The sequence below is a fragment of the Mesitornis unicolor genome, unplaced genomic scaffold, assembly GCF_000695765.1.
Source record: "Mesitornis unicolor isolate BGI_N332 unplaced genomic scaffold, ASM69576v1 scaffold15315, whole genome shotgun sequence".
Classification (NCBI taxonomy): Eukaryota; Metazoa; Chordata; class Aves; order Mesitornithiformes; family Mesitornithidae; genus Mesitornis; species Mesitornis unicolor.
The window spans coordinates 10,786-21,129 of NW_010186293.1; the positions used below are offsets into that span (position 1 = coordinate 10,786).

General features: G+C 42.6%; 1 protein-coding gene across 1 annotated transcript in view; it reads right to left on the reverse strand.

The window, feature by feature from the left end:
• Positions 1-10,294, reverse strand: part of KIF23 (kinesin family member 23) — a gene marked incomplete at both ends in the record, with an annotated part of 15,030 nt that extends 4,736 nt beyond the window's left edge. Inside the window, 15 exons of the mRNA XM_010185109.1 lie at positions 688-861; positions 1,239-1,396; positions 1,630-1,797; positions 2,349-2,508; positions 3,041-3,160; positions 3,251-3,330; positions 4,210-4,312; positions 4,856-4,977; positions 5,127-5,239; positions 5,666-5,707; positions 6,661-6,831; positions 7,846-7,955; positions 8,621-8,757; positions 9,445-9,550; positions 10,166-10,294. Coding sequence (XP_010183411.1) covers positions 688-861; positions 1,239-1,396; positions 1,630-1,797; positions 2,349-2,508; positions 3,041-3,160; positions 3,251-3,330; positions 4,210-4,312; positions 4,856-4,977; positions 5,127-5,239; positions 5,666-5,707; positions 6,661-6,831; positions 7,846-7,955; positions 8,621-8,757; positions 9,445-9,550; positions 10,166-10,294 — 1,893 coding nt within the window. The remainder of the gene's footprint in view (positions 1-687; positions 862-1,238; positions 1,397-1,629; positions 1,798-2,348; positions 2,509-3,040; positions 3,161-3,250; positions 3,331-4,209; positions 4,313-4,855; positions 4,978-5,126; positions 5,240-5,665; positions 5,708-6,660; positions 6,832-7,845; positions 7,956-8,620; positions 8,758-9,444; positions 9,551-10,165) is intronic.
• Between the last annotated feature and the right edge of the window lie 50 nt (positions 10,295-10,344).

Consider the following 10,344-nt stretch of genomic DNA (forward strand, 5'->3'; position numbering starts at 1 on the left):
ACAAGTGAGGAAGAGCATTAAAATACCTTACACAAAAGCACCAGTAATTGTGCTGGAAGTCTGAAGGGAATTGCATATTCCGTGGGGAATGAAGTCCTTCCCCACTGAGATACAACCTATTGGGAATAATGACATAGCAGCTGAAGAAAGACACTCCAGATCATAAAACAGCACCACACTTAATGCCAAAATAATTTCGTTTCCTGAATTATGACAAATGACAGCATGTCTAATGGTCCTGAAGCAGTAAGCAGTCCCATAGTAGTAAAAATTAATGCCTCAGATTTCCTTTCCTTATTGCTTGTCAAGTGCATATCTGAGCAAGAGTTTACATGAGGATAAAGGAGAGCAACCAACAGCACAGGAGAATCGCTCCTTTGAGTGCCACAAACCCAAAAAAACAAATCGTGGATATTGAAATGAAGCCACACAGTGTTTGAGAACTGCTCTAGCTGCACCAAAAGTCATTTTGATACAGCTCCAGCTGCATCAAAAATGAATTTATTGTCTCATACTACATTTACAAAAGTTAAGTTCAAAATGCCTGTTCAAGTCCATAATTAAAAGCCAAACATCTCAATTCTCAATGCTACCACTATATAAAAAACAGAACAAAACACACAAACCAGCTGCCCAGCTCCCCCAGCATTGCTCCATTGCCCATTTCTGACATGGTGATGTACTCACACACTCCTTCTCCCATTTCATGGTTGTTTCTGTCACCACGCCTTGCAACCGTGCCTCCAGCCTACGCTTGTCAGAAGCCTCACGCTGCAGTTTCTGACTCTTGCTTTCCAGTTCTTGCTGAAGACAGCGCTTGTCTTCTTCGTAAATTGTCGCAGTTTTCCCCAAAATCTCAATCTGAAAGAAGAGAGGAAGGATTTGTCTACGCTTCTTAGAAGCATCACTAGGTAAGCCCAGAATTGCTGGTCGTATTTGACTGTTAACATACACTGCAATATATTAGCTGTTGTACAGATGTACCCAGATAAACAGTCATGCCAAAAAGTTTCAGAGATTCTACAACTGTCTTAGAAGTTGCCCATCTTAATGCATTAAGAAAAGCCTCACCTCACAGAAAGCCAAAAAGCTAAGAGTGCTCAGCAAAGTCCCCCACAAAACACTTTTATTCTTGTTCTAATACCCATCTTGCAAGCAACGTCTGATGCCAAGAAGCTTGCCAAATGCTCCACAGAAAATGCATTCTGTGCTTAGCTCTAGACAACGATAAAACTGACCTTGTATTCCAACGTTTTAATTTTCTTCTCCAGCCGTTCTAGCTCCGTTTTCTGTCCCGCTATTGTTTTCTCTTTTTCAGACAGTTTTCCTTGAATATAGTTTTCCTTGGATACAACGCTGGAGTCAAAGTCCTGCAGCATTGTTTTAAATGCAAGCACTGCAAGAGAATCAATATATTTTATCTTCTCACTTTATCTCCATAATAGCAAAAGCAGTTCTGTTTTCCTCCTACCAATTTAATGCTACCAGTTATCCCATTACCTCAAAAAAGGCTTTTTAAGTGATCAATCTAGACAGGATATTTATTTCCTGCTGGTACAGAACAGATCCCTTGAGTAGCAACAAGGGCGCCAGAAAAATCCAGCTCCAGACTGATGTTCAAATCCTTACCGTTTTTGGCAAACTCCTCTGTCAACATTTGTCGCAGTTTATGGCGTTTTTCCAGGACTTCAATAAGCTTTGGAAGTGTCTGATCATCGTTAACATCCAATAGCTCACACGAAGGCAACGGAGGAAAGTTCTGCAGAAATGTTTCTGAAACAGATTGCTCTTCTGTTTCTGTAAGGTTTAAAGCCAAGAAAGGCTGTCAGCAAGCTACAGAAGAGGAAAAAACCCATTTGACAACGCACAGCCACAGATCATTCATTCCACAGGACCACGAAGCAGACAGAATAATTAATAAGAACTAGAAGTTCTCAGAAGAGATGACAGTGTTGAGAAAAGATTAAATGTGACATTCTTGATTCATTGCTTTATATTACCTCCAGGCAAGTCTCAATTCCTAAAGTAGGCCCTAAGCACACAAAAACATCAAAGTATCAGCAGCAGCACAATTTCCTTTCAGGAGCTGCAATAATGGGACCACGAATTCCACTCATCACCAATAACAAAGAATTACTTGGAGACTTACACAGTAATTGGTGGTTTACACTACAAGCAGCACTGCAGTATGAAACAAGCAGCAGCTATCACAGAGAAGGCTCACAACTGCAGTGCAGTGAAGCTCCTTTTGCACTTTCCGGGTTCAAATAATTTGTTTTAAAATAGCCTTCAACTCCTAATAGGGGAAAAAAAACCCTGCTGTAATCTCCCAGCATTCCGATATTTACCTCCACTTATTGGGCCACCCCGCATCTCCAATCTCCGCGAGAGCTCCTCTCTGAAGGCCTGATTCTTAAAGCGCCGCCCGGGCGTTAAGCCACAGAGGGGTTTATCAACGGGTCTTGCAACTTCAACTTCCTGCGTCATCTCCGCAAAGCGCATGACTTGCTACAACAGAACAAAAGCAAGCTTAACAACAAAACTAACCAGCAGTGCAATACAAGTTTGAAAGCGGTATTGTTAGGTCAATAAAAGCATTAGAGGAGACATTAAGAAGCTATAATCTCCAGTAGTTCCCAACTAGATGGCTTCGATTCTGGAGCAGAGCACTCAGAAACCTGCCCTGTAACACCTCCCTGACCTCAGCCCTCAAGGAACCAGGAAACCAAGTGTGCAGGTAGCTGAAGTTTTTACAAGTACTGTCATAGTACGGTTAGGAACCTAAATACAGCAGAGTATTTGGACTTCTGTAAGAAAGAGAAACCTTTCCTATTTTACAGGCAAGTAGCAGTTGCCATTTTTAGGAGGAAAAATAAGACCTGGAGGGCACATTTCCCTTATAGTATTATGCTTGTTTACTAGTGTCCAAGCAACAAAACGTACCATTCCTGTCACCTACTACACAAGTACAGTAACTCAGTGATAAACATGAAAAAAAAAAGAGTAGGAGGGAATGAGGCAAGAGCTGCAAGGAAGTTACCAAGCTTTCCTCGTAGTCCTCAGCTTTAGGATTAACGCACACAATCATACGCACTTTCCCTTCCCCATCAAAATAGTTCTTGAAGAGATGAGTCAGTTTGGAATCTCTGTACGGGACCATCTGAAAATAAAGTACATGAAAGATCCAGTAAGCTTTCATTACATCAGATCTTCATCAAAACAAAAGATAATTAGATAATGGGTTGCATACCTTATTTGTTCCATACATCTGGTTTTCCCGTAGAACTTCGATGCATGTTCTTAATGTCATTAGGGACTGATTAATATTACCTTAAAAAAAACCCCACGAGACAAAAAGACTCTGTAAGAAGCCATTTGGATCACGTTACCAAATTATTTAGCAGTCTACTTAAAAAAACAAATCACCTGGACTTGTTATACTTGTTAGAGATAACTGCTCTAATTCACTGAAGTATCAGAATAAGTACTACTAAAAATGTTTGGTTTCCAATGCAGAGGATCTAAAGTCACCAGATCAGACAACAAAACATCACAGAGCAGTTTGATTCTTCCTCTGATGTCTTCACTAGGAGATAATACCGATATGAGCACATATTACAGAATCACAGAATCGCTTGGTTGGAAAAGCCCTCTGAGATCATCACGTCCAACCGCTCCTGTTTACCCCTAAACCATATCCTTAAGTACCTCGTCTACCCGCTCTTTAAACACATCCAGGGATGGTGACTCCACCACCTCCCTGGGCAGCCTGTGCCAGCTTCTGACGACCCTCTCAGTAAAGAACTTCCTCCTTATCTCGAACCTGAACCTCCCTTGGCACAGCTTGGTGCCGTTTCCCCTTGTTCTATCCCCCATCACCTGGGAGAAGAGACCAGCACCCACCTCTCTACAAGCTCCCTTGAGGCAGTTGTAGGTGGGGATGAGGTCTCCCCTCAGCCTTCTCTTCTCCAGGCTAAACAAGCCCAGTTCCCTCAGCCGCTCCTCATCAGGCTTGTTCTCCAGAGCCCTCCCCATCCTTGTGGCTCTTCTCTGAACACGCTCCAGAATCTCAACATCCTTCTTACAGTGAGGGGCCCAGAACTGAACACAGCACTCGAGGTGCAGCCTCACCAGTGCCAGGTACAGGGGAATTACAGTACAGGATATTAGCACATCCAATTCCCAGGCTGTCCAAAGGAGTTAACGTACCTGCTTCTCGCAACCTGCTCCCTTCAGCTTTTGTTCTGTTTGTCCTTTCACTGCCAGCCAGATCAACCAAAGACAGCTGGCTTAAAGTGATCTGTTCCTTCTCCTGTTACAGAAAACAAGTACTGTTAGAAGGAATATAGAGCTAACATCAGCCTAACGGTGTGGGTGGAACACCCCATCCCCTAAACCAGCATGCACACCTCGAAAGAATTATGCATTGCACCTTTCAATAACGTCTGAGGGTGTTTTTACAGCCCTTAACGCAAGCAGCTGTGCAGCACTAGCTGGTTTTTTTGTGAGAAAATTTAGCAGATCTCTTCTGTCTTGGGACACAAGATTGATAAAAACAACCACGCTCATTCAAATCCTCCAAGTTTTAGATTCTTAACAGCTTTTGCTCAAAAGCTGAGGTACAGAACAAAGGAACAAGCAGCTTCGCTCTCCATTTTAATGCTCTACTTTCATGACAAAAAGGAGACCAATTCTGTCAAAGACTAGAAACTTAATAATTCTAAATTCCTTCAAAATGAATTGCTAAGGAGCAGTATGTGTACACTGGAGACACGGGAACTGTTTTAGCCCGTCATGCTGCAAGGTTCACCCCATTTTCTAACCTACGTATATGCACAGCCACCCCGAAATTCACCTGGAGCACGTTGTCTCCATCTGCATCCAGAGGTGCCTGAGCCAACTTGATTATAAAAACACTGTGAGAGCGACTAGACTCTCGGTTCAGCTGCGTGTTTGCAATACGCCTCTTCTTTTGACCTGTTCAGAAGAAGAACAAAAACAATCCCTCCAAAAACCTGCTTTATTTAACAGACCTGCCACCTGGCAAAGCCAACTGTTTTCAGCACGTTAGTGTAAAGGGTGACACAGGCATACTGAATGTAAGAAGTTAATATTGTAAGATTTACCTCTCCAAAACACTTCGAAAGCTTCCTCTGTAGATTTCACCTCTACTTCTGTGCATCCTGTGACATACATGTTGTGGTTCTGGTCCTCACGAAGGATTTTGGACTGCGGAGGTCTTCATAACAGGGAGGAAGTAAACCAAAAACATTATCATTGAGTGGCGTTTTCTGTACAATACACTGTGTCATACAAATTCTCTTTTGTTTAAGTACAAAATTCAGACTGAATATGTGAATTACCCACGCAGCAGATGGAAGAGGAAGCACAAGTACACGGACACACATTCAGCCAAGATTAGTTACACTTCAGCTACTGCTTTAATTTAGAAGCTACATTTAATTGCAATTCCTACTGGAAATCACGGGTTTGGGTAGCAGCGATTGTTTTTCTACAAGCACACAGAAGTGAGATGGCTTCAACACCGTTCTAGATGTGCTAGTAAAGCAAGAAGGGATAGGCAGTGAGTCTGAGTTTATTTTCTGCTTCTACCAAAAGAAAAAAAAATCACTTAATATTGGGATTAATATGCTTATGCACATACATAAAGTCACCATTTCGCACAGGAGTGTTGCAATTGTTCCACCTACCAAAAAAACAGGGTTAAAATACATTAAGTCATTCAGCTTATGCCTAAAAATCTTTTTATCTATAATACTTTGCAGTTTCCACAAATAGAAATAATTCAAGAGTCTTTGCAGGCTGATTTTTGGACATACACACGATACTAAACCAAATCATTCTATTCTTCTTTCAAAAGCATTCACGGACATTCAAGCTCATTTCAAATCAGTACCTTGGAGACAGCTCTGGATGTTTCAGAGCAATGGCTTGTTTTGCTCCAGTTAGTCTTTGTAAATCAGCCAACTCTTTAATTAACACGAGTACTGGTGGATACACACAGGGTTTTCTTTAATGGATTTAGAATTTTTTAAATATATTCGAAGTTAAATTGGCAGACTTTTTCTGATGGTCTCAAAATTTACTGATTTCAGAACTCAGCCAAGTATACACCTTTCCAAAAAATGCCCAGGATTTCACTTTTGAGACTACTCATTTATGTCTCAATGGAAATTATTGGCATCAAGTGAAATCACAAGCAAACTTGTGTTGACTGTTAAGCAACAGCAGAGCAGCAGCTTTCACCCAATGCACTTTTCCAGGAGAAAACTGTCGTCTGGGGCATGGTTTCCTCCTGAAGCTGCAGTCAGCTACTAGGAACAGTAGTCACAGCTCAGCATGAATAGACTTAGAATCTCAGGGGGATACAACTGCCTATCCAATTAAATAAGTGCTTATTCATCTCCCATTGTAATGGGGAAGGGAGCAACAAGTCTTAGCAGCAACAGGACAACCACAGGCACTAGGCACACTTAAATAACTATTGCCTGGACTACTTGGCCATCCCCTTTTCCGTGTGATTTTTGAAGAGATTTCCATGAATTGAGCCAGACTCTGCAAGACTACAGCCACAAAGATGTAGCACAGTTCCAACAAAAACATGACTGAAGTAAGAGTTAAGGTAGTCATAAAACTAACTTGGGTTTTATAGGCTCAAAGGGATTTTCCTCCAAGAGGTCATAGATGTAGTTGTTGTAGATCTCAATATAGGAGACGAAGACGCTGTAGACGTTATCTTCGTCAACTTCTTCCACTTTGCAGTGATCTTGCACGTTGATCATATCAGCAAATTCCGGATCTATTTGTCGCCTGTTGAACACACACAGGAGGTGATTGCAGTGGAGCATCCACAGCCAACTAACATCAGACAGCGACTATAAATTAAAAAGCAGTCTACTGACAGATGGCATAATTCAAGTATGGAGTGCTCACACTAACCACTAATGACAACACATTCAGTCACATCAGATTGAAAAAAAGCACTCTGAAAAGTTTAAACAGATAAACTTTCACCTGACACTGCTGTACCTGTAAGAAATGCCTCACAGAATTCCTGGACAGTCAGCATTTCTTTCCTCCATTCAGCAGTCTCACTATTTCACAAAGCATCCCCAATTTAACTTCACAATATTCCTATCACAGAATATGAGGAGTTGGAAGGGACCTCGTAAGATCATCCAGTCCAACCCCCCTGCCGCAGCAGGAACACCCAGATGAGGTTACACAGGACGGCGTCCAGGCGGGTTTGGAATGTCTGCAGAGCAGGAGACTCCACAACCTCTCTGGGCAGCCTGGGCCAGGGCTCTGTCACCCTCACTGAGAAGAAGTTTCTTCTCCAATTGAAGTGGAACCTCCTGTGTTCCAGTTTGTGTCCGTTACCCCTTGTCCTATCATTGTTTGTCACCAAGAAGAGCCTGGCTCCATCCTCGTGACACTCACCCTTTAAATATTTATAAACATGAATGAGGTCTCCCCTCAGTCTCCTCTTCTGCAAACTAAAGAGACCCAGCTCCCTCAGCCTTTCCACATAAGGGAGATGTGCATAAGGTCACACAGGAACAAACTACTGTGCCTACTCGGCAAAGTCACAGCATTTTACTCATGGGTTAACAGGTACAAAAAAGAGACATGCTGCATGATTCTAAGTCTTCTGATCTAAATACCTAATTATGCAATTGCACATGAAACACACTAACTTTCCATTAATGTTTTTCTTTCTTTTCTTCAAGAGAAAGATCGAGAGACAAGGCAAGTTAAAACCACCATAACACAACAACATTTATACTAACTAAATTCAGTCCACGTGTTACAATAGTTACTCACTTGCCAGATGGAGTTTTTGGAACAGGCATGGCATCTCTTTTCTGGCGCTCTAATAGAGCGTCTACTTCACACTGAACATCCACACCATTCTTGTCGTCAAGCTTAAAAACCTGTGCAGTGAGTATAGCGTGGTGAGATAATATAATGACAAATGCTAGAGAACATAAGGTGTTGGCCAGCAAAACAAATTACTTGATCAAGCTGTCTGGCAATCAGCAAATATCATTCTCCTCTCTAACACTCGTTCTGCTGGCTAATGCACAGAAGATCTGACAGAAAACAGATCCTTCCAAGAAAACAGCTATTTCATAAAAGCTTCCAAGCTAGCATGCTACTAAGGAAAGCTTCCAGTATTATTTTGAATGTATTTAGATACCAAAACTCCAGACATGTTTGACCACAAGAAAAGCCTCACATCGTGTCCTATATTATTTTAGATATGGTTTCCTGTGTTTTTTGTATCTTGTGCTTGGATTTTATTTCACATCTCAGAAAGCTTCCTCTTTCCTTTTTTATTGTTTAAAAAGTTAGAATGAGTGATAGCTGCAAGGACAACCAGACCACACATCTTCATGAATGGCTGCCATAGCTACTACCCCTGTCTCCTTGTCTCTCCTCTTCAAATCTCAGAGGAACAGGTTCTTTGTGGTTGGTTTTCTTTTTAAAGTGTTCCAGTCACGTTATTAGACAGGAGATACTTGGAGCAGAACCTTTTTCCCCTACGGTTTTTAGACTGTTACAAACATCATGGAGAATTCAGTGCAAAACTACTCACAAATCGCTTGGCCTGGAATGGTCCTATGCTGTTGAAGATCATATCCAAACACCGTGGGAGAAGTCCTCCATCACCAGGAGATCCTGTCATGGTGTGGGTTTTCCCACTGCCTGTCACACCGTATGTAAAAAGGAGACCTAGGAGGGACAGGAAAGTCAGGTATTCGTGTTTGCTGTCTCAAGAAAATGCCCAGTTATCATCAGATGCTCTGTCTCTCTTGGGTCAAATGGATTAGAAAACACAATGACTCCTTCTGAACAGTTAACAGTAAACTATTCCAGCCCATCAGTGGTGTTTGCATCTCTCACTGATGGCCACTTCAGCTACAACCGTGCCTATCAACATCTTTGGGGAGAGTGCATTTGGAAGTCGAGCCAGAAGAGAGCCACTAAGTCCCAGATGGAGAGGGATGATTTATTGACTGTTACTGAGGTGTCTGACATAAGAATCAACACCACAGTATCAAGCCATGCCCAGGAGATTTGACCTACAAATTGATTTATTTCTGTAGTAATTTTTTAGGTGGATAAGTCAGCCCTTTCTGCAGACAAAAAGCTTTGGTCAACAAAACAATTAGACCTTGACATAAGTTATACACACGTCACAACAAAGGTAAAGAGGTTTAGAAGTAAAGAAAGGCAGGAAGAGCTTCCAAAGGTGTTGTGTAGGGTAACTGAACCACAACTATTCCAATTGCAAACAAGGTACACGCGTTTTTACCCAGGCAAGCGAAGAAACCTGGAGACACACAAAATCCTAGCAATATAAAAGAACCCTGCATGGCAGACAGATGGAAAAGCAGCAGAGAACAAATACTCGCTTACCATTTTTCCCACGAATGAGATCTTCCACTAGAGGTTTAGCCACCACATCAAAAAGTGTCTTCTGAACAACGAGGGTGCCAAACACTTCTTTAAATGAATATTGCGTCTGAAGAAAAGAAAGATACATCACCCTAAACCTTCAAGTTTCCCTGCCCAGAGTCCACTGCTTCAAAACACCCCATTGCTTCATACTTTGAAACTGCTCTCCATAAGTTCACCAGGACAACAAAGATGCTACTTTAGGATTAGGCTGGTGTCTGAACGTGGGCAGTATTCAGAGAATAAGATGTGCATAACAAAGAGCAGCAATTGTCTCCTTTTCACAGAGCTTATGTCCAGAAATAACCAGAACCACCACAAAGCCCGACCTCCCCACAGAATCTCACAATTCACAGCTTCAAGCTCAATTTCCATTTGAGCTCCAACCTTCATCCACACAAGCACCGAGCAAAGCAGCACCCACAATGGCCACAGTTGAGCTCTTCCAGCACTTAATCATTTTGGTTTAAGATCCCATCTTTTTCCAGTCTAGCCTATAATCCCAGTCACAGATTTTCAATATTTTTTTAATTATTCTGGTCATTTTTCAATTAAAACACCGACGGCTAAGAAAAGAACCTTGACTCCCAATTCCAGGCTGGAAGGCAGCCCCTCGGGCCCAGCACAGCTCCGAGGCGGAGGGCACATGCACAGATCCCCCCGCCGACCCCTGAGCCGTTACCTCCCGGTACTCTCCGTTGCGGAATATCCTGTATCCATCGGGCGGGTGGATCTGCACCGTGGTCTCGTTGATCACCTCGATACAGCACTCCTGGTCTGGGCGGCTGAGCGGCCGCACTCTGCAGTACACCTGGGGAAGGGGACACACAGCGCCCGCGGCCCTCAGAGCGGCCCTGGGGG